A 24,693-nucleotide genomic window follows, 5' to 3' on the forward strand; every position below is an offset into this window, starting at 1 on the left:
AATTCCAGCCTTTAACAGAGGTGTGCCTTGTCCACATGCTGCTCTCTCCATTGGTTGAAACCTGAACAAGTCTTGACCTGATGACAAGGTTCTAGAGGATAAAAGCATCACAAGATGACAAGATGGGAGAATCCGGATCCCTGAATTGCCATGTGGAACAGAGTTACTACCAACCAGGTGTGTGTTAGGCACTCAGTCGTGTCCAACTCTTTTTCAGCCCCATAGACTGCAGCTCTCCAGGCTCCTCTGTCCATTTCATTTTCCAGGCAAGAACACTGCAACGGGTTGCCATTTGTTTCTCCAAGGGATCTTCCTGAATAAGGGATCAAACCTGGGTCTCCAGCATTGCAGGCAGATTCTTTGCCATCTGAGCCACCAGGGAAGCCCAACCTGGTATACCCTCAGTTATTCTGTTAGGAAGAAATAATCTTCTTGTTCATGAAGTCACTGATTTTCTAAGTCTATTTTCACAGCAACTCAGTCTAACACAGAAACATAACTCCCGAGCTAGTGTAGCAATTATCTTTTATATATATATATATGTGTGTGTGTATATATATATATATATATATATATATATATATATATTTATCTTCTACATAGCCAAAAAGCACATAATACATTTTAGAAAACTTTTGTCTTAATCTGTTTGGCTGCTATTACAGAAAGCCTTAGACTAAGGGGCTTATAAACAGCATAAATTTATTTCTCATAGTTCTGGAGGCTAGAAGTCCAAGACTGAGGTATTGCTGGCAGATTCAGTGTCCAGGTGAGATGCTACTTCCTGGTTCATAGATAGCCACCTTGTCACTGAGATCTCCTGAGGCAGGAGAGGAAGGGAGCTCATGGAGGCCTCTTTTATTTACAAGAATACTAATCCTATTCATGAGGGCTCCACCCTCCAAATCCCATCACATTGATGGTTAGGATTTCAACATAAGGATTTGGGGTGAACATTCAGCCTATTGCAGCTTTCTTTCAAAACAGCTAAAAATTTTTAAAGCTTTAAAAACTATTATTTTCCAGTTATTAAAAAAAAAAAACTGTAGTGGAACCACTAATTTCCTACAGATTATAGATAAGTGAATCATTACTACACTTAGCATGTAAAATTTAGCAGAATAATGAAGAAAAAAAGCACAGAAAAATATAGACCAATGTGGTACTTGGACATTTTTATAGTGCTACAGCAATTAAAATGAAAATATATTCCAATGCCATTAAAAACTCCATTCCAAAAGCAATTACTTAATGCCTTTCTCTTACATCAGGTGGGAAATTTCTCAAGAGTAGGGATTCTGTTGCTTCCTAGTATATAACTAACACCCAGAACAGTTTCAAAAAATATAATGAACATTTAATAAGAAATTGTTAAATGAATAAATAAATGAATGAATGAATGAAAAAAAAGTATTTTAAATATTGAATTAGTTTTAACTTTTGTGGAAAAGTACCATGATTAGTCAAAACGAAACTCAAAAAACAAAAAAGTTGTATTCTTTTTCACCATTAATGCTATCATCTCCCAACAACAAATCTCTCTGAATTAAAGAAAGTCCTAAAAATTTAAAATTCTGAAATTTAAAATACCCTATCTAGCTTGACAGGCACACTAATAGTTAACTCAGAACTATGTCAGGATTTCAATTTCTAGCTTGAGTATTCCACACTCAGACATCTGATGTTTATAAAATGAAACATAAAAATAAACCTTTGGTAAAATATTATGAAATAGATTTCTAACTTTGACATCAACTCCAAACTTTCCTTTTATCACTCTTAATTTAACAGCAGGAATTGTGCATATTACTAAAAACTGGATTTGACCCACAGTGGGGGGAAAAAAAACAATCAATAGCTAGTAGTTAACTCCCAATCTCCTCCCAGCAATGTCAATGTTGAATTTATCCACAGACGGGAAATAGGTTTGGTTTGTCTGCTTGCACAATAGGACAATGGATCAGCAGACAGCTTACCCATAATGTCAGCATTACTGAAACTATAGGTGGTAAATCCCTTTAATGCAAGTATTTGTAGCCCAAACTTTCAAAGGGATGCTGGTCTAAGCTTTAGAGGACCCATAATTTTAAGAGAGACATTTTCTTCAGAGTTAAGAATTCCAATGGAGAAGCATGAAACTCTGTCGAGAATCCTATAAAAATTAGACTTTTAGAAAACGGATCAACAATACTGAAATAAGCCTACCACACCATTCAATTTGAGTGTAAAGCAAAAAGAATTCTAAAGCAAATAGTCTTTTATCTTCTTTTTTGCTTATTAAAAATGAGAAATAGTTTAAATAGGTATTTTATCTCAAATAGATTATTTAAGCCAGCATTTAGTCTAAGACTGAAAACTTAGTTTTCAGTGTTTACTAACCAAAATTTAATTTTTAATACATGATTCATTCAATCAACAGATTTATTCAAGAAATATGTATTGAGTACTAGGACAGAGATTGTTTATTGCCTAGTGTAATATCCATTGTCCCTACTTGAAAAAAGATAAAGTGTTAGTCTCTCAGTCGTGTCCAACTCTTTGCGACCCCATGGACCGTAGCCCACCAGGCTCCTCTGGGCATGGGATATTCCAGGCTAAAATACTAGCCATTCCCTACTCCAGGGGACCTTCCCAACCCGGGGACCAGACCCGGGTCTCCTGCATTAGCAGGCAGGTCCTTTACCAGCTGAGCCACCGAGAAGCCCACTGTCCCTGCTTAGAAGTCCTGAATTTTAGCTGGGTGCCTGGATGTTGGAATAAAGATCTGATCCCAAGTCTCCCTTTCATCCTGGCTCTCACCACAGAAAGGGTGGGAGGTAACCAGAAATGTTATGTCGCAGTTTCTGAGAAACATCCTTAAAAAGCAGCCAGTATATATTCTTTGCTCTGTCTTATCTTTCTCGACCTTGCTGTTTAAAATGTGTCTCTAATGAAAGAGGCTCTCTCTTGCACAAAACGATGAGCCCACATCCTAGGGATGACAGACCAGAAAGCTAGAACCCGCATTCGTTCCTGAGGACTTTGAAGGTCAGGGCTACCACATCCATCCTAGACTGTCCATCTTCAGACTTCAATGCAAAAGAAAAAAATAAAGTCCTATCTTTTAAAGTCACTTGTATTGGGGATTTTTATATTACTGCAGTGAACCTAATCCTGACTGACACAAGCTCAACCTGTAAGGTAAGTACTGAAATACAAGATGGCTGAAGCAGATTTCCTTGCACACAGCCAGCTTAAGTTCTAGCAATCGATACTGAAGTATAAACAACACTGAAGTGAATTATGACTGTTTTTGCCTGTTTATTCTATTTTCAAACCAACTCCCTTCTTCAGGTAACAATAACCACTTTTCTTCAGAGAAATATCTCTCTCATATTATAAGATCAGATTTTCATCCCTGTAGCCCCATTCTTCAGTCAACCTATTTTCGGGGGAGAGGTGAAGGGGAGAGGTGGGAATGTAATCCAAGCCTGGCCAATTAAAGTACCAGTCAGTCAAACTGATTCAGAAATGAGCCAATTAAACTTAGCCATTTAGAATCCTGCTGTGTTAAAGACCATCACTACAAGGTGTCACATAACAAAACAACTCAGGACAGGCATCCATCACAGATCTGTAGGTCATCTGGGCCTCCCTAGCTTCAAGCTGCTGACTGGACGCAGATCTGCTCCACGTCTCTCATCCTCCTTGGACTGGCAACAACCTGAGTGAAATTCTCTTAGTGATATATGGCTGAGGCACAAGTCAAGCTAAATCACACAAGCACATTTAAGGTCTCTTCTCATGTCATTCTGATTAATATTTCATTGGGGTGGGGAAATACATTCTGCCCACTATAGTGAACTATGAGGTCACATAGCAGACAGAGGATATGAAGAAGTGGAAATGATAATGCATACAATCGATGTGTCAATTATGCACACATCTGACACCTCTAGGTTTCTGACACCTCTAGGGTCATGGTGGTCTTAGAAGGCTCTAAGCCTAAGGTTGCATGTGCTAATCTTCCAGGCTAAAAGGATGTCTCCAATGGCAGAGAATGACTTAACACGTGAAGAGAAACAAAGACAGTCAAGGTAAGAGATGGGTGAATAGATACACAAAGCATACTGAATCCTTTACTTTAAAAGAGGAACATGTCAGAAAAAATACCAAGAATAGCAATAACACGAACAAGTGTTGTGAGGATTCAGAAAAGTGAGATCACAGAACTTTTTGTAGCAGACATTCATTGGAATGACGAGCATGGGTCATCTTCACGAGAGCAGACATAAAAATGATTTTCAGAAAAGCAAATTATGCATTCTCTAGCAGTCCTTGTTGGCTTATACACCTAATTTCCTTGCCTTGCCTTCTGTTGCAGAGGATGATAAAACTAAATACTCACTTCCCTAGAATCCATTGTTGCAATGTAAGTTCTGCTGGGATCCCTCAGGAACACTGTTTCTTCCTTACAAAAATGAAAAGGCAGCTTTCCCTCCCACTTCTCCCTCCATCCTTCCATTTCTATCTTCTTTCCTGGAAGACAATATGTAGGGCAGCCTTTCTGCTCTTAAGAGGGAAAGGCAGAATAGATGCAGAGGGGGTGGTCCTGTGATAATGAACCAGCAGTTGGTTCTTCTGACCTTGTTTGGCTAAACAAATAAAACCTTACCCTGATTCAGATACTGTTAATCAGGTTTTCTGTTACTTGCATCTGAAAGGATTCCTTAACTGATTTAAGCCTAAAATCAAGGTAATATCCGTTTTGAGTCCAGAACCAACTATATAACTGATCTTTGTACTGATATGTCCCCTTACAGTTTATAACACATTTTTGCATTCCTTACTCAGTTACTAAATTAGTAAGGGTTACAGTTAAATATAAAATCCTTGACTATTCAAGTAAATAAGTTAGATTTTATTAAATGAGACAGTAAGCTGGAAAGCCTGATGTAACTGTCTAAACACTAAATAGATTTATGTATTACTGTTATAAGAAAGGCAAGAAGCTATGACAAGTTTTTGAGAAGGGGAGTTCATCTGTGTTTATTTAATAATGGACTGTGAAAGATGGATTGAAAAAACTAGATTGGAAGCAAAGAGACCTGGGAAGAAGCTCTGATAAAAGGATCCACTGACAAAATAACAAGGGATTCCAGCCAGGATGGAGTAAGGAGTACCAGAATAGCTCTGTAAAGTTAGAAAACAGGACAAAGTATATGAAATACCTATTTTCAGATGCTGAAACACAGGCAGAGCAAAATGTGATCTCAGAAAAAAAGGAAATAACTGAGGTAAGCCTTACAATTGCCCTGGTTTTATGCCTGGAGACACTTTCAGACCAAAGTCTACATGAGGATATCCTAGCAAAGCTGGTATGAAGAGACAAAAATTGAGTTTGGGGAGTATGAGATGTCTGGAATTTGCAATTAGGAGTGCAGAAAGGAAGAACTACTCAGAGAAAGAGTTTCAGAATATGCTTTAAGCCTTCACTTGAATACTTCACTTGAATGCACTGTGCATGTACAGCATAGAAGCTATGAAAGGCTGGGCAAAAATTAATCACCAGGGAAAAAAGAATTACCGGGGAACTACAATCTGAACAAATAGATTCAAGAGAAATAGATTCAAGGTATTAGATCTAACAGACAGAGTGCTTGATGAACTATGGACAAAAGAGGTTCGTGACATTCTATAAGAAGCAGAGATCAAGACCATCCCCAAGAAAAAGAAATGCAAAAAAGCAAAATAGTTGTCTGAGAAGGTCTTATAAATAGCTGTGAAAAGAAAAGAAGTGAAAGCAAAGGAGAAAAGGAAAGATATACCCATGTGAATGCAGAATTCCAAAGAATAGCAAGAAGAGATAAGAAATATTTCCTCACGGATCAATGCAAAGAAAGAGAGGAAAACAACAGAATGGGAAAGACTAGAGATCTCTTCAAGAAAATTAGAGATACCAAGGGAACATTTCATGCAGAGATGGGCTCAATAAAGGACAGAAATGGTATGGACCTAACAGAAGCAGAAGATATTAAGAAGAGGTGGCAAGAATACACAGAAGAACTATACAAAAAAGAGCTTCATGACTCAGATAATCACGATGGTATGATCACTCACCTAGAGCCAAGACATCCTGGAATGCGAAGTCAAGTGGGCCTTAGGAAGCATCACTATGAACAAAGCTAGTAGACGGAGGTGATGGAATTCCAGTTGAGCTATTTCAAATGCTAAAGGATGATGCTGTGAAAGTGCTGCATGCAATATGCCAGCAAATTTGGAAAACTCAGCAGTGACCACAGGACTGGAAAAGGTCAGTTTTCATTCCAATCCCAAAGAAAGGCAATGACAAAGAATGCTCAAACTACCACACAATTGCTCTATCTCACACGCTAGTAAGGTGATGCTCAAAATTCTCCAAGCCAGGCTTCAACAGCACATGAAACGAGAACTTCCAGATGTTCAAGCTGGTTTTAGGAAAGGCAGAGGAACCAGACATCAAATTGCCAACATCTGTTGGATTATCGAAAAAGCAAGAGAGTTCCAGAAAAACATCTACTTCTGCTTTACTGACTATGCCAAAGGCTTTGACTGTGTTCCGTTCAGTTCAGTTCAGTCGCTTAGTCCTGTCTGACTCTTTGTGACCCCATTGACCACAGCACACCAGGCCTCCCTGTCCATCACCAACTCCCAGAGTTTACCCAAACTCATGTCCATTGAGTCAGTGATGCCATCTAACCATCTCATCCTTCTACTCCCCTTCTCCTCCTGCCTTCAATCTTTCCCAGCATCAGGGTCTTTTCAAATGAGTCAGCTCTTCACATCAGGTGGCCAAAGTATTGGAGTTTCAGCTTCAACATCAATCCTTCCAATGAACGCTCAGGACTGATCTCCTTTGGGATGGACTGATTGAGTCTCCTTGCAGTCCAAGGGACTCTCAAGAGTCTTCTCCAACACCACAGTTCAAAAGCATTAATTCTTCAGCACTCAACTTTCTTTATAGTCCAACTCTCACATCTATACACGACTACTGGTGGATCACCACAAACTATGGAAAATTCTTAAAGAGATAGGAATACCAGACCACCTGATCTGCCTCTTGAGAAATCTATATGCAGGTCAGGAAGCAACAATTAGAACTGGACATGGAACAACAGACTGGTTCCAAATAGGAAAAGGAGTTCGTCAAGGCTGTATATTGTCACCCTGCTTATTTAACTTATATGCAGAGTTGATCATGAGAAATGCTGGGATGGATGAATCACAAGCTAGAATCAAGATGGCTGGGAGAAATATCAATAATCTCAGATATGCAGATGACACCACTCTTATGGCAAAAAGCAAAGAAGAACTAAAGAGCCTCTTGATGAAAGTGAAAGAGGAGAGTGGAAAAGTTGGCTTAAAACTCAACATTCAGAAAAATAGGATCATGGCATCTGGTCCCATCACTTCATGGCAAATAGATGGGGAAACAGTGGAAACAGTGACAGGCAATTTCGGGGGCTCCAAAATCACTGCAGATGGTGACTACAGCCATGATATTAAAAGACACTTACTCATTGGAAGAAAAGTTATGACCAACCTAGACAACATATTAAAAAGTAGAGACATTACTTTGTCAACAAAGGTCCATCTAGTCAAGGCTATGATTTTTCCAGTAGTCATGTATGGATGTGAGAGTTGACTATAAAGAAAGCTCAGTGCCGAGAATTAATGCTTTGGAAATGTGTTGGAGAAGACTCTTGAGAGTCCCTTGGACTGCAAGGAGACCCAACCAGTCCATCCCAAAGGAGATCAGTCTGGAGTGTTCATTGGAAGGACTGATGCTGAAGCTGAAACTCCAATATTTTGGCCACCTGATGTGAAGAGCTGACTCATTTGAAAAGACCCTGATGCTGGGAAAGATTGAAGGCAGGAGAAGGGGAGTAGAAGGATGAGATGGTTAGATGGCATCACCGACCCAATGAACATGAGTTTGAGTAAATTCCGGGAGTAGGTAATGGATATGGAGACCTGGCATGCTGCAGTCCACCGGGGTCACAAAAAGTCGGACACGACTGAGCGACTGAACTGAACCAAGCTGAACTGACAATCTTTACAACTACTGGAACTCATAGGAAAGGAATCAATTGAGTTTTATACAACTAGAGAATAGAAACTTTATTGGAAGACCTGTGACATACAATAGAAGGCTTAAGCCACTCCTTAAGAAGAGAACTAGAAATTCTTGTAACAAAAGGATAGTCTAAACACTCACAAAGTTTAATAAGCTACTAGAGTAACAGCATTCCACAACAAAGCCCAAAACTCTTTTAAAACCTGGATATTCAAATGTATTCATTTTATAATGCCGTCATAACAAATTGACACAAATTTAATGGCTTAAAATAATATAATTTACTATCTCTAAATTCTATAGGTAAGAAGTCCAGGTACAAGGGAATTCTAACCCTCCATTTAGAACCTCACAAGGCTAAAATCAAGACATCAGACAGGTATTGAATTGAACATCCAAATCCATCCAGTTTTTTGGCTGAATTCAGTTCCCTGAAGCTTTAGGACTGAAGTCCCATTTCCTAGCTGGCTGTCTGCTGGGGTCCAGTCTTTTTTTTTTTAATGTCTTTAATTTCTGCCATACAACAATGTGAATCAGCCATAAATATACATTTATTCCTCTCCTGCTTGAGCCTCCCTCCCATCCCCATCCCACCCTGCATCCCACCACCCTAGGTCATCACAGAGCACAAGGCTGAATGGATGAACAAATTATGGAATATTATTCAGCAACAAAAAGGAACTCCTATTACAAAACAGCACCATGAATCTCAGAAATATGCTGAATAAGGCAATCACAAAAGAATATACACCATTTATTTCCACATATGTAAAGTTCTAGAGTAGGGAAACCATATCTTTAGAGATATAAATTAGATCAGATGGGGGAGGTGGTTTGAGAAGGGGCATAGAGAATTTCAAAGTTGTGGAAATGTTCTATATCTTGATTGGGGTGGTGGACATGCTATTGTACACATGTGGCAAAACTCAGGGACTATTTTACTTTTAAAATGGGAAAGTTCTATTTCTGTAAGTTAAACCCCAAAGTGTAGACTTTTAAAAATAATTTAAAAATAGAAAACAAGGTAAAAGTTTTAAGGAGAGGTAGACAGGCAAAATGCTACAGAAAGAGAGAGAACACTGAGAAATGAAAATAACTTCGATACAAGAAAATCATTATTGATTTTAGAAAACACTTGATTGGAAAAAATGAGTAGAACCCAAGATGTAAGACATTTCAGTCATATTTCCATAAAATGTGAAATTCAAATAGGTAACACAAAGACTTTTCTATTTCAGTCTGTTGTTGTTCAGTCAGCTAAGTTATGGCTCACTCACTTGAGAACCCATGGACTTCAGCCCACTGGGCTCCTCTGTCCATGGGATTTCCCAGGCAAGAACACCAGAGTAGGTTGCCAGGAGTCCAACCCAGGGATCCAGCCCGCGGCTGCTGCATAGGCAGGCAGATTCTTTACCACTGAACCACCTGGGAGGCCCTTCTGTTTCTATTAGTGCTTCTCAAATTCTCAGAGGTGTACAGTAATCACCTCTGGGTTTTGTGAAAAGCAGGTTCAGATTCAGGATGTCTTGGGTGAGACTTTATATTCTACGCTTCTAACAAGATCAGTCAGTTCAGTTGCTCAGTCATGTCTGACTCTTTGCGACTCCATGGACTGCAGCATGCCCGGCTTCCCTGTCCATCACCAACTCTCAGAGCTTGCTCAAACTCATGTCCATCCAGTCGGTGATGTCATCCAACCATCTCATTTGTAGTCCCCTTCTCCTCCTTCTAACAAGATACCAGGCCAATATTGCTGACTCACCTTCTATACTTCAAGTAGCAAAAACACTGATCACTTTTCTGGGGCACTGATGGTTTACATTAAGTGCTAGTTTGGTCTAGAAGTTCCCAAGTTCTACGGAATCCATTCCTACAACCAGTCACCTGTAGACTGACAACCTAGTCCCCTCTGTGTAAACAATAGACGTGTTTATGATGTTCTGGAAAATAACAGCTAACTCCTGTGATCAAGTCCCCACCTGTGATTCTAACCAATAGATAATCTGGGTTAGTCATTTTTAGGAGGCAAAATAAGAACTCTTCTGGCTTTTCTTTTCTAAGCTGTTGTGAGTCTTACAAAATGTAAGTCAAAGTGTTACATGAATCATAACAGCAAGCAAAGTGGGCAAAAGAGATCTTGAGTACCTCCGTTTTTTAAAGGGGCGGAACCTAAAATAAGAGGTGGGGCTCCGGGATTATCCTCGTGGGCGTGTTAGGAATGCGCCATATTACAGTGGGGGGGGCGCCCCATTTCTACAACAATCTTAAAAAATAAAGCTTCTGCATTTGAAATTACCCCTAAATGACGAAAACTTGAAACACAAACTTTTCTCCCATTAAACTCGTCAACCAGCACCTAACTCAAAGTTCAGCGATACTATTTTGCCTCGGCCTAGCGAGTTCACCCAAAGTCCCCCGGCCTCGTCACTTTGCGGCCCACGCGGCCCCCGCCCGGAGGCAGTAGTTTCCCTACGCTAAAGGGGGAGGTGATAACGGACTCCTCTATCTACTTGCCTCGAGGAGGGGCGTGTGAGGAGCCACCTTCCACCAAACGGTGAGAGACACGGGCCAGGAGACGCGGGATCAGGAGGAAATCCGAGCCGAGGCCGCGGCGTCGGTGCAGCCCGAGAGCTGCGGGGGTTGGCGGCCGGCGATCGAGCGCGCGGCCTCGCCCTCCGCGCCGCCCCGCCGTTCTCCCCTCAGAGCCTCGGAAGGATGGCACCGGCGGGAGGGGGCGGGGCCCCCGGGAGGGGGCGGGGCCGCGCGGGCTGGCTGCTCGGCTGCGGCCGGAAACAATAGTGAGGAGCCCGAGCCGCGCGCATCGGCGGCGGCTGTGGCGGCGCGCGAACCCGGACGGTAAAGCTCCCGCTCCCCCCGCCCGCGCCCTGGTCCCCGACCCCGCGGTCCCGCCGCCTTAGCCCTCAGCCCCGCGGCCCCCGTCTCTGTTGCGCGCGGGACGCCCCGACGGACAGTCGGGGAGAAGGACGCGGCACCCTGAGGGGCGGGCGGGCGCCCCCAAATGCCGGAGGCCGGGCGGGAACCAGGCTCCCCGAAGCGCTGAGTCCGGACGGACCGGCTGCTGGAGCTCTCGAACGCCTTCTGCCGGGGTGGGAGGAAGCCCCGGGGCGAGGGGACGCGACGCTCCCGCCGGCTGGGCTCTCTGGGACCCCCCCGCCCCGGCCGGGCTTGGCCATCCCGGTTTCTCCGGCCGTGCCCGAGCCGCTCCGCTGAGCCGCTGCCCGACCTCCCGTGCGGATGCCAGGGACGCGGCCGGACCCCCGCCCTAGTGTTCACTTTTTCCACGTGCATTTTGCCCGCCTCAGACCTGGAATAGCACACCTCGCTACGCCGAGCTAGCGAGACGCATCTAAGGTTCCCACAGTGAAGTAAGGAGAGCTGTGTCCCGAGCGCCTCGCTCGTCCTCCCTTCTACAGCGTTAAGTAGGTTGACAGACCCCGGTAGCGGAACAGGCCGCGCTGCTAAGCTCTTTCTGCGCCTGGTCGGGGATGGAAGCGGTCTAGAATCCCCGAAAACTGCTCTTCATCAGTTCCTCTCAACTAAATACAACACAGGACCAAAAAAGGCGCTTGGGCATAGTGTGACTTGCGGCTGGACTTTTAAGTTTTACTAGCTTTGTGTCCTTGCACAGTAAAAGTATTAGTGTGGCGATGCTTGTTTCGAGAGGCTGTTGCCTGAGATAAACTGAAAAGCATCCTTCTCTTTCCTAGAAGTTCCTACTATTGCCGTGATGACAAGTTCTTGAAATTGTGTAACTTTCTTTTTCTGTTTCTTAATAGGGGCACTATGAACGAAGAGGAGCAGTTTGTAAGCATTGATTTGAATGATGACAACATCTGCAGTGTTTGTAAACTGGGAACAGACAAAGAAACACTCTCCTTCTGCCACGTTTGTTTTGAGCTAAATATTGACGGTAAGGACACAGGATAGATTGATTTTATGCCGTGAACTTTACAGAACTACTTCATGCTGAACTCTGGTTATAAGGTTAAACTAAAGTTTCTTGAATGATTGTAAATTGTGTCAAGTGGAAATCTGTTAAAGATAAGGGTTTCTGGAAATGAAACTGAAGGTAGCACAGCTATGAATTTAAGAGAAACTTGTTTGTTTTTTTTGACTCCCACAGTATTAACTCAGTTTTACTAATATAAAAATGAAAAATGAGTATTGACTGGTAAACTTTTCTGTTTTGAGAGTTTATTGGATTGTCAGATTTTAACAGATCTGTGTGTTTTGTTTTAATATTTAAGAACTAACATAACCAAACATTTACATTGATAGCCAAATGTAATTTTGTTGTTTTGGCCATACCATGCTAGTACATAATTGAGGTGAGCTATAATTTTTTTCTCCAGTGCTCTTATTATCTGAAACACATTTTAAAATTTTTAGATAACTTGTCAGTGATAACACACACCTTTAATAATTTTTAAACTAAAAAGGCTTTTAAAATTTCTCAGTAGTATCTCTAACAGTACACAAATGAGTTCTCCAAATACTTTTTTTTGAATCTCTATTATTAAAGTATTTAGGTTGATGCACAGCTAATGTGTCTGTGGGTATCAGTAGTTTGCCCCCAAGAAACATGTGGGATATGTTTCCTTATCTTGATATTACCTTGATAAATTCTGATTTTTTTTAATATTTATGTTACACAAAAAAGGATCTTAATATTCTGCTGATAAGTTTGTCTGCCATTTGAATTTTGAATTGTAACATACCAGTAGAGAGATTTTGTTAGATTTTAATCTAAAGATTAATTTCTTTACTGGTTCTGTTTATTAAGTAGGAGATAACAAATGTTCTTTCCATTTGGAAAAAAAAAAGGGTTATCTACCTTGAGATTCCTCTTAAGACTTGTTTTTCATAAATTGTTGTAGGCACCAAATTAATATATTTAGATACTCTGTAGTAAAAGTCAAAATTATAACTATGAATATGACTATTAAAAACATGTAGAGTTAATTATATGACATTCATTTTCCATTTAAGATACTGGTTGTGACAGTTTTGCCATTGTACTCTCAGAAGTGTAGTTGCTAAACATGATAATCTATGGGAGAACATGGATTTCCTGTGGATTGCATAAAATGCATAAAACAATATTGGCCCTGTATATTCTTTTTCATTGTAAATTTTGGTTCTAGATGGACAGAGACATTGGAAATGACTCAGCCCAAAGTTGTGTTTACGTTGAGGAAAACTGACAATCAGGTTGTGGGACTGTTCAGGGTGGCTCTGGTGGTGATGGCAGACTGTTGTTTCGTGCCAGGCCCTGCACTAAGCACCTTATATGGATTATGTTATTCAACTCAAAATAGCTCTGTGATGGCTATTATCCATTTTAAGGTTGATGGAGCCTAACTTTCCAGACCTAGAAACTGCACTTTGAAGATGCTCAGCAATGAATGACATTGCTCGACTATGGAAGCCTGGCATCTAGTTCTAGTATATGTCCTTTTAATTCCAGTGATCTACTGTCAATGGTTTTTTTAGTTGATGGGGTAATATTAGAAACCTATTTTCCTGAATCGTAATTGCTGTCCTTGATATTCGGCCAGCCAACTTTTCCTAGCCAGTGTTTCCTGCTACATTACCATTAGGGGTGTTCATGCTGTGATCAGATTTTTCTGAAGAAACCTAAACTTTCATATTAGCTTTTCTAGTTTTGTTTTTTTTTTAATGCCTTTGAACTGATTCTTCATCACTGTATAGACAATATACAGATATTTCTCAGGTACCATCTTTATAAATATTTCATCTCTGATAAATCTATCTCAGTGTATAAGCTTGTCGTAAGCCCTACATTGTTGAAATATACTTACCTTTAACTTAAAAGACATAAATAATTCTCAATTTGAATTAGAACTGTTTCTTTTTATGTTCTACATACACTCAAGGTTTTATATTTTTAAATATAAATTAAATATTAAATATTATTAAATATAAAATTAAATATAATTGACATTTTTAAATGCTAGTTAAACTTTCCTAGGGAAAATTACTTTAAAATTAAATTTTCTTCTCAACTTATCTGAAATCAATTCCTAAGTCTCACAAATATAATACATTTCATATTTAACACAATGATGAACTTCTGCATTATAGCCATTTTAATATGAGATTATTTTTTTAATCTTAGGGGAAAAGAAGGGAAATGAGAACCCTGAATGCCACAAAATTTCAATTTTTATATCAGTATACAGGTTTTTTAAAAGTCAATGAAAAAAAAGGTGAAACAAGTTATATTCTTTGTTTATGTCAGTAAACCTTTTAAAATGTTTTTGAACATTTTTGTCCCCTACCAAATTCTAAGCACAGTACCAATCAATAAATGTTAGGTAAGTAAGTGGGACTTTAAAAACTAGGGCATTTAACTTTCCTACTTTTGGTATAACCTTTCTGTAGTGTGGTAATGTTGCCCTCATTTGGTTTCTTAGCTTTCTAACTGCCAAGTTTGCTCTAAAGCCTTCTATTCTTCTTTCACCTAAGAGGCTAGTTAAAAATTTTCTTAGAATTTTTTGAGTCTACAGATTCATAGTAAACAAAAATATTAATATCTTAAACCTTCTCGATTGTAGCTTATGTCAGATCAAAACTAGCCTAATCAAATGTTGCTTGCATAAAATCAAAATTAAGCTTATCATATTTTTTAAACTGTGGGCATACATATATTTATAAAATGAAAATGAAAGAAGAAAGAAAAAAATTAAATCTTGTAGGAAAGATTTCATATTCTGAGCATGGCTGTAAGTTGCCTTTTTTCTGTGTCTTTGCAATACTTACAAAGAAATGAGTACCTACATTTTTATATACTTTCAAACCAGAGGTGATATACTTCAAGAACCTAAAAAATACACTTTAAGGAAATTGATTTGGGCAAGGGGTGGGGAGGGACACATAATTCACCATTGGAATTACTTGTCTACTTCTAGGAGTAAGAGAAAGATGCATAAACTTCTTAATACTTATGACCTGTCCTTGGCGCCAAGACACTATAAACATTTTATGCATGTATAATCAAATACGCTAACGTGCATCATAGTTCATGGTACTCAAATTTTTCTAAAGTTCTTTACTGACTACCATTCCCTAGGCTATTAAGGCTGGGAAGAAGGTAGCCCAGGGTAGTCAGGAGCCAGTCATGAAACTCAGCTGTAATATAGCACAGTCAGAAATGAAACTAAAGGTGAGGGGGTGGGGGAGATCCAGGGCTACAGTCTGTTACTTCATAGTATCAGTTTTCATTTTGTGCCAAAATACTGTGCGAATAATTAGGATTTTTGTGTATGAATGTGTTAGTCATTCAGTCGTGTCTAACTCTGTACAACCCCATGGACTAACCTGCCAGGCTCCTCTGTCTCTGGGATTCTCCAGGCAAGAATACTGGAGTGGGTGGGTAGCCATTCCCTTCTCCAGGTGTTCATCCTGACCAAGGATCAAACCCAGGTCTCCTGCATTGCAGGCAGCTTTTTTTACTGTCCGAGCCTCCAGGGAAACCCTTAGTATTTTTACCTTCCTCCTCTAATAATTGACTTCCTCTTTATTCAGTGAAGAGGAGCTTTTTATAAGACAGAGATCAATTCCTCTTATGCCAAAGTTTTCAGTGTGAGTTGATCTTGCTAGTTGATTAAGTAAGCATTTCATATAATTACTAGTCCATCCTAGACTGTAAAATCCATCTCAGACTTCATTCTCCCCTAATTGGTTGAACCTTCTGGGAACTTTTTTAGAAACAGACCCAAATTCAGATCTTTAATAATCTTTTCAGCAAGAAGTCTGTAGATGTTTTCTGTTAGTTAAGGCACTGGTGAACCCAGTGCTCACTTTTAATTTCATTTTTCCTTGATTCTCTGAGTCTTTGACCAAAACGTTGTTCTCATGGCCAGTAGTCAGGGAGCAGTTTGAATCTCATGTTAAATCCCTGATTTAGCTGGGAAGTCGGGACTGATTATTAACTACTCAGAGCCTGTCAGCAGCTCTTCCCTTTGTCTTGTTTCTAACACGTCAGCGTCTTTCCACTTGGGTAAAGGCCCACCACTTTACTGGTGATAGGGAGGCTGTATGTTGCTAACTCCATTTGGCATTAACCTCTTTCTCTTGCTTCTCATAATGACAAACATCATGGCTTGCTAGAAGCTAAAAGAGCACTTTTAAATATAAAGCCTGAGTGACTTTTGAGTTTAGCTTAGCTGTCTTTATACTTAGAAGTACAGATGAAGAATTAATTTTTTAACTGCCTTTTAATGTCACTTTAAATTTGAACACTTAAAATGGCTCTAGCAGTAAAACCTCTTTATTTGGACAGGAGTTAGGAGGGGTGGAAGTGAAATTGTAGGTTTAATTGGTGATAACTTTATAGAATATTTTTTTAAAAAGATAAAGCTACGCTAGCCACATCTAGTAAGCTAACAAGCCATATCTGAGGAGCCAGGTTCCAGATTCTTTTCCCTGTCCTAATTTTATGATGGCCTCGTTTTAGTTACTCCCAACTTTTTCCCTTTTTAACTTCAAACTTTCTAATTCTAAAGTTTAGGATGAACTTAAAATTGAGATCATAAACGAATTTTGGTTGGAAAGATATACCCATTAGAAATTAGGTCTGGCTGTATGTAACAGAAAATCCAAATAATAATGATGAAATAATAGGGGATGGATATTTACATATCTCATAGTAAAAGAAGTTGATTCTGGAGTCTGTGTGGTAGCACCATGATCAGAAAGACTCAAGCTGCTTCTGTTTTACTAATCCACTTTCTTTAACACATATTTGCCATCATCAGTCATCTCATGAGCCAGGATGGCTGCTGGAACTCCAGCCATTGCTTCCTTATTCTCGGACAGAATAGAAGGGGCATCTGACAAAAGGTACATGGTAGCCGTCTCTCCTGAATCTATAAAGGAGCTTTTCCTAAAGTCCTCCTTAACAATTTGTTATACGTTTCACTGCCCTTTCAAGAGAAGCTGCTCCAAATGAAATCGGTACTTTACAAAGAAAGGGATAAAAGATGTTGAGTGTCCACCTAACAAGATCAGCAACAGAGAGGCCTTTCTAGTAATTGAAGGTTACCATGTTGAAAGCAAACTATTTGAGCTACAACTAAGACCATCAAGTAAAGGTCCCGTGATTCTTCTAACCCAGGAGTTTGAAATGGAATGGATTTTTACAAAGGAAGCCTTGTATTCTGAGGATAGGCATACAGCCAGATCTCATGTGAACTTGTTGCAAAAAAGCTATGAGAATTTTCAAGTTTCTGACCCATCTCAGGACATAAAATATAAAGGCTACTACTACTGCTCATTATACACGTGTTAGATACTATAAACTTACCCTGCTTTCTCTCAGCCTCTCTTCTTGACATGGTAATTCCTCATACCTTTCCAGTTCAGTTCAGTTGCTCAGTCATGTCCGACTCTTTGCGACCCCATGGACCACAGCACGCCAGGCTTCCTTGTCCATCCCCAACTCCCGGAGTTTACTCAAACTCATGTCCATTGAGTCAGTGATGCCATCCAACCATCTCATCCTCTGTCGTCCCCTTCTCCTCCTGCCTTCAATCTTTCCCAGCATCCGGGTCTTTTCGAATAAGTCAGCTCTTTGCATCAAGTGCCAAAAGTATTGGGAGTTTCAGCATCAGTCCTTCCAATGAATATTCAGGACTGATTTCCTTTAAGATGGACTGGTTGGGTCTCCTTGCAGTCCAAAAGACTCCAAAGAGTCTTCTCCAGCACCACAGTCCAAAAGCATCAATGCTTCAGCGCTCCGCTTTCTTTATAGTCCAGCCCTCACATCCATACATGACTACTGGAAAAATCCATAGTCTTAACTAGACAGACCTTTGTTGACAAAGTGATGTCTCTACTTTTTAATATGCTGTCTAGGTTGGTCATAACTTTTCTCCCAAGGAGTAAGCATCTTTTAATTTCATGGCTGCAATCACCATCAGCAGTGATTTTGGAGCCCAAAAAAGTAAAGCCTGTCACTGTTTCCATTGTTTCCCCATCTATTTGCCATGAAGTGATGAGACCAGATGCCATGATCTTAGTTTTCTGAGTGCTGAGTTTTAAGCCAACTTTTTCACTCTCCTCTTTCACTTTCATCAAAGGCTCTTTAGTTGTTCTTTGCTTTCTGCCATAAGAGTGGTGTCATCTGCATATCTGAGGTTATTGATATTTCTCCCAGCAATTTTGATTCCAGCTTGTGCTTCATCCAGCCCAGCGTTTCTCATGATGTACTCTGAATATAAGTTAAATAAACAGGGTGACAATATGCAGCCTTGACGGAATTCCTTTCCCTATTTGGAATCAGTCTGTTGTTGCATGTTCAATTCTAATTGTTGCTTACTGACCTGTATACAGATTTCTCAAGAGGCAGGTCAACTGGTCTGGTATTCCCATCTCTTTCAGAATTTTTCAGAGTTTGTTGGTTCACATAGTCAAAGGCTTTGGCATGGTCAATAAAGCAGAAATAGATATTTTTCTGGAATTCTCTTGCTTTTTCGGTGATCCAGCAGATGTTGGCAATTTGATCTCTGGTTCCTCTGCCTTTTCTAAATCCAGCTTGAACATCTGGAAGTTCATGGTTCACGTACTCTTGAAGCGTGGCTTGGAGAATTTTGAGCATTACTTTACTAGCGTGTGAGATGAGTGCAATTGTGCAGTCATTTGAGTATTCTTTGGCATTGCCTTTCTTTGGGATTGGAATGAAAACTGATCTTTTCCAGTCCTCTGGCCACTTCTGAATTTTCCAAATCTGCTAGCATACTGAGTGCAGCACTTTCACAGCATCATCATGTAGCATTTGAAATAGGTCAACTGGAATTCCATCACCTCCACTAGCTTTGTTCATAGTGATGCTTCCTAAGGCCCACTTGACTTCACATTCCAGGATGTCTGGCTCTAGGTGAGTGGTCACACCATTGTGATTATCTGGGTCATAAAGATCTTTTTTGTATAGTTCTTCTGTGTATTCTTGCCACCTCTTCTTAATATCTTCTGCTTTTGTTAGGTCCGTACCATTTCTGTCCTTTATTGAGCCCATCTCTGCATGAAATGTTCCCTTGGTATCTCTAATTTTCTTTCACCTTTCCAGGGAAGATTGCTTTTCTACATCTGGGTACATCTGCCACTGCTCTCCTTCTGCTCCATGTGAGCCCTGGACTCAGACCTGGCCTTGAATCTTGACTCTGCCACTTACTAGTTGGATTTTCTTGGCAAGATACCTAAGTTCATTGTGTCATACTGGTTCTCAAATTTTGTACTTTCATTTCTTAATCTTGAAATTATTGTGCCAGAATCTAATTCAGAAGGCTGAACTCCAGTTGTTGCCATTTGTTCCAAGAATACTTGGCTATATAAGCAGTGGTGCTCAGATTGGTTTGCTCCTGATGCTCAGAATGAAGCTGCAGAGTGTTTCTCCCCACCCGTAAACTACACATCTGCATATGCAGCTAATGTGTAGGCATCCTCACTTGTATAGCCCATAAGTACTTCACACTGCATGTCTAAAGGTAAAGTATTATCCTATGCTACATATATTTCTTTTCAAAATGAATGAATAAATAAATAAGCAAATTCCCCCGCCATCCCTACAACAGAAAATGTTGGGGTTGGAAGTGAGCTATGGAAAAGGTGAACAGATACATGCCTGGCTGAAATACTTGATAGGTGGTGCCACAGCAAAACCTGCCTGCCCTAGTTTTTTAAAGTTATTAATATTTCTCAGAGCAGCCTTCCCTGGCCCCCAGCAGCACTGTCAACCCCATGTGCTTTTCCTGCTAGTAGCACCCTTTTCTTCATGGCACTTGCTTTAATTTGTTGCTGTAACTATTGGTTTATTTCTTTGTTTATTTGTGCTCACCCTCCTCCATTTCTAGCTCCATAAGGACTTGGGTTTGAGCCTCCTTTATTTACTAGTATATAATTAGCAGTAGCATGAGGATTGGCCAGAAGTTATGAATGAGTGTTTGAAATATTTGATGAGTGCATTAGCCTAAAGGAGACTGTAGAGGACTGTCTTTTTTTTTTTTCTGTTTTTCCCTTAATCTTGCCCACAGTGAAACTCTTCTGTTATTTTTCTGCCCTTCCACAGAATTGTCTGAGATCTTTCTAGAGTCTCCTAAAAGCTTTGTGACTCTTACTAATAGAACTTTGTATTATATTCAAAAGAAAAATGTAGCAAATAATATTAACAGTGATATCTGGGTTTTTTTTTTTTTGCAATCAGGAGGATAGAAAACAGATAGTATTTTTTCTCTACAGAGCAAGAAGTCTTAAACAGGACTGTGCTTAGAGTGGGAATTTCTACATTCATTTACATGCTGCAACTCTATTATTCCGAACACCTCAGCAGAGTGGTGTTTGCTCATGATGATGACCCCTTGAAGGTGTTTGATGATCTGGAGTGCTTGTTAAGTCTGTGATAAAAGTACACTCTTTAAATCAGTGACTTAAAGTTCAAAACAAAGAAACAGTATACTACCCAGCGTATCTTCTTAATAGAAACATCATGATTATAAATAAAGCATTTGTTACAATAGATAAAAATGACATTCTGATTCAAATTCATAATTCATTTCCACCCAGTGTGTTGGCAGAGATGAAAAGAAATGTTTTATGAGTTATCCAGAAACAAATTAAATCCAGATTGGAAATCTTTTCATTGTTAGCTCAGAATTATCTGTTCTCAGTAAAGGGATACACTTTTCATTACTGAAATAATTTTATAATAACTGTTACTAGAAAGCTGATAAAGAGAAATTAGCTGCCCAGAAATAAAGGGGAATTTTTCTGTTGCATACAAAATAATACTGCCTGTGAAGAAAGAAAACAAAGATAAATTTCTCTACTCAGGAAGAAATGAAATAATCACTCTCTAGTTGGGAGAAGCTAGTCCAGCTGTCAAATACTTAAGGGATTTACACTTTTAGGTAAGTGACTTATCTAAATAATAGGTATTTATCAGCTATTCTGTGTTTCACATGCATTATTTTGTTCTTAATACAGCTATATGAGATAGGTTATCCCAATTTGATAAATGAGGGAGGTAAGGAGAGAGTCTGGGAAGCTAATCTAGAATCACACAGCTTGGAAGTCCAAACCTGACCACAGAAGTCCAAGTGCCTAAATCATTTCTGCTTCCAATGAAAATTACATGAACTCCTAAGAAATCTCAGAGATACTAAGTAACTTCTAGGCAAAATTACAGATGAATTACACCAATGTGAATGGTTAGGCAAGGAACAAAATTTAGGTCTCGAGAAGTGCTTGCTTTTTAAAAGCTATTTTTACTTGTGATGCTGTTTGATTAATACACATTTGGTGGAATATCCAAAAGTAGACCTTTTTCATGACCTAAGAGAGTAGGATGATACAGTCTCCATATAGGTTGTAATCTAAATAGTCTGTCAAGAAAATGTAGATTCTATCATCAGAGAAGAGGGAAGGACTGGGAAGAAGAGACACACACAAGACAGTCTTGCTGCCCAGAAGACACAAGGAGGCTGAGCTGCAGACTGACATTTGCTACAGAATCATACAGGTGTCAGCTCGTCAGGAGGCAGTATTCTGACCTGCTCTCTATCCTTCCAGCCGTTCAAATAACAGAGGCTAACATACTTAGTCTGATTCGTCTTCCTCTCAAGAGAGAGTAGGTTGTGAGTAAGTGGAGGCAGACAGTACGAACTAAAGTGAAATTATCAGCACCAATCCTAGAATTGCACGCTATCTCCCTTTTGTTCATCTAGGAATACTTCCTAGAAGGAGAAGAAGCAGGTGGTAAGACAGCATAACTTTATATAGCACCTTAGATGTTCAAAGGTACTTTTGCAGCATCTTAAATTTAATTTCTACCTTATAAAGAATAGTAACACTAATTGTGAATTTCAAATAAGGTGTTAACATGGAAAATGTAACAAGTAATTGAAATCCAAGTGGCTGAGTAACATTGCAAAATTATCAAAATGTTGTCACAGTTCTAGTTAGAATGAATTTAAATCATTCTAATCCAGTTTGGCACACCATCTATTAGGATTTTGATAAGGGGAATAAGCCCATTAAACACCGAGCCTTGGATTTATAGTTTGTAATAAGGGAAAACAGTGTCTGTTTACAAATAATTTTAAACTAGTGTATCTATTTCAGTTAGCTTTTTGGCATTACTGTCTCAACTATATAACAGCAAGGCAAAACAATGGTTTGTGGCACCCATGAAAATCTGAATCTTAGAGTCAAAGCTATGTTCATAGAGATTTTTATACACATTCACTCAGTAAATATTAATTAGGCAACTGCTGTGTGCCAGCAATTGTTTGGTAGCTAAAGATAATACAGTTAACAAGAATAAGTTATATGGTATATTAGAAGGCAATATAGAGTCATTTGCCTTTTATGGAGAATAAATTCAATCACTGGTATACTTTTCCATGTATTACCTTATTTAAAATTTACATTTAGTGTTCATTTCCTACATAAAATGAGGATTAAAATTAATAGTAAAAGTGCCTTCCAACCACTTTTGGACAACAGAGTGCAATTCAAATACACTTAAATGACATATTCAATATCTAAAACTCACGATAACTGGTGAAATAATATCTGCCATGAATTTAGCAAATGATAATTGCTAGTCTGCTGTGAAAACAGAGTTCACACGTAGAGGAAGTCTAGTGGTGTTAAAGTATCCCTCATAACCTTGACCATGTTACTTTGACTCATTGGAATAATTTCAGTATGTCAACAATCAAGTTCAGTTCATTGTCAGTCAACATTTTGGCTGTATTTATACTACAAAGTAGAACAAATACAGTATAATAATTGCTATGTAATGTATAAGACAGTTCTTCAGAAAACTTAGTTTTTTATTACCAGTGTATTTACTAACCAAATGAAATAGCAGTCATAAGTATCTGAGGAAAGAAATTAAAATATCACAATTCTCAGTCAAGACTAATTAAAGCATAATTTAATTTCATGTTTCTTACACCCTGTCTCTCTTTTCTACCACCCACTCTTCATTTATTCTTGCCTTCATTTGTTTTATCGTACACTGACACATCTTGCATAGTTACAGTTATCTTCTCCGTAACCTGACAGAGTGACCAAAAAGATGATTAGAATGGCAGAAATGCTCCTGTCTCCCATATTTATAAGAAAATCAAGGGAAAAAGCATTCCTCTCTGTCCCTTAAAGCTATAATTCTCGCAAGAGCAATGTCCATTCAGTGTCTCCTCTGTCCCTCCTCCCCACTTCCTCTTCAATGCCCCTGTAATTGGCCTCCTCTTTTGCTTTCACCAGTGACTTCCTAGTTGTCAACACAATAAACAGTTTCATGTCCTTGCCATTTTCAAAATCTGACATTTAACATTTCCCTCTTTTTTGAAACACTCAGCTTCCTGGGTTCTCTGTTAAAATAGCTCTGGCCTCTTATTTCTGCCCTCTTTTCTTCTTTAGTTCATTACCTATTGCAGATCCCTGAAATACCACTGTTTCATTGAATGCTGTCCTTGTTTTTCTTTTCTTCTCATATTTCACTATCTGTTTCTTTCACTGCATGAGCTTCAGCTATACCTTTGTAAGCTATGGAACTCCATAAACATATCATAGGCCAATTTTCTTTTAAATGCCAGACCTATATATCTAGCCACCTTCTGGGCCTCTCTATTTAGATATTCTACAGGTGTCTTAAATGTTAAAAGACATTTGCTTCTTGTCAGAAAAGCAATGACAGACCTAGACAGCGTATTAAAAAGCAGAGACATTACTTTGCCTACAAAGGTCCATATAGTCAAAGCTATGGTTTTTCCAGTAGTCATGTATGGATGTGAGAGTTGGACTATAAAGACAGCTCAGTGCCGAAGAATTGATGCTTTTGAACTGTAGTGTTGGAGAAGATTCTTGACAGTCCCTTGTTGAGCAAGGGGATCAAACCAGTCAATCCTAAAAGAAATCAACCCTGAATATTCATTGGAAGGACTGATAAAGCTAAAGCTCCAGTGCTCTGGCCTCCTGATGTGAAGAGCCAACTCATTGGTAAAGACCCTGATGTTGGAAAAGACTGAGGGCAGGTAGAGAAGGGGGCGACAGAGGATGAGATGGTTGGATGGCATCACTGACTCAATGATGTTTGAGTTTGAGCAAACTCTGGAAGATGGTGAAGGATAGGGAAGCCTGGCATGTTGCAGTCCATGGGATAGCAAAGAGTCGGACACGACCAAGTGACTGAACAACACCACAGGAATCTTGAATTTAAGTTTCCCAGACTAAATTTATCTCCTTACTTCCATATACACATGGCGTTTTTCTTTCTTTCATCTTTGGTTCACATGGAATTCCAGGTCCAATACCCCAGAGATTGTGTTTCAATAGATCTACAGTTGAGTCTCGGAATTTGCATTTTAACGGGAATCCCAGCTGACTCCTACGCAGGTGGTCCCGGGACCAAACTTTGAAAAACTGCCCTGCGAATGAATGGTTCCAGTTTCTTCAGGGCTTTCCATATAAAGTTGTACAGTTGAGGTGATGGGTTGTGGCTGACCTAAGCTCTGCATTTCAAGCTGTATGCCTTTATTCCTTCTTACAGT

General features: G+C 39.5%; 1 protein-coding gene across 2 annotated transcripts in view; it reads left to right on the forward strand.

Annotated features, from left to right (window-relative positions):
* The first annotated feature begins 10,571 nt into the window (after nt 1-10,571).
* C31H21orf91 (chromosome 31 C21orf91 homolog) overlaps nt 10,572-24,693 on the forward strand; it is a 33,006-nt gene continuing 18,884 nt past the window's right edge. Inside the window, exons 1-2 of one of the 2 annotated variants that reach the window (XM_061134407.1) lie at nt 10,572-10,649; nt 11,893-12,026. In XM_061134407.1, the coding sequence (XP_060990390.1) occupies nt 11,900-12,026 (127 nt within the window). In that variant the 5' untranslated portion in view covers nt 10,572-10,649; nt 11,893-11,899. Of the gene's footprint in view, nt 10,650-10,886; nt 10,952-11,892; nt 12,027-24,693 lie in introns of those variants that run through there. The other variant, XM_061134406.1, reaches the window with a different exon arrangement.

This window comes from Dama dama, chromosome 31, assembly GCF_033118175.1.
Source record: "Dama dama isolate Ldn47 chromosome 31, ASM3311817v1, whole genome shotgun sequence".
NCBI classification, from domain to species: Eukaryota; Metazoa; Chordata; class Mammalia; order Artiodactyla; family Cervidae; genus Dama; species Dama dama.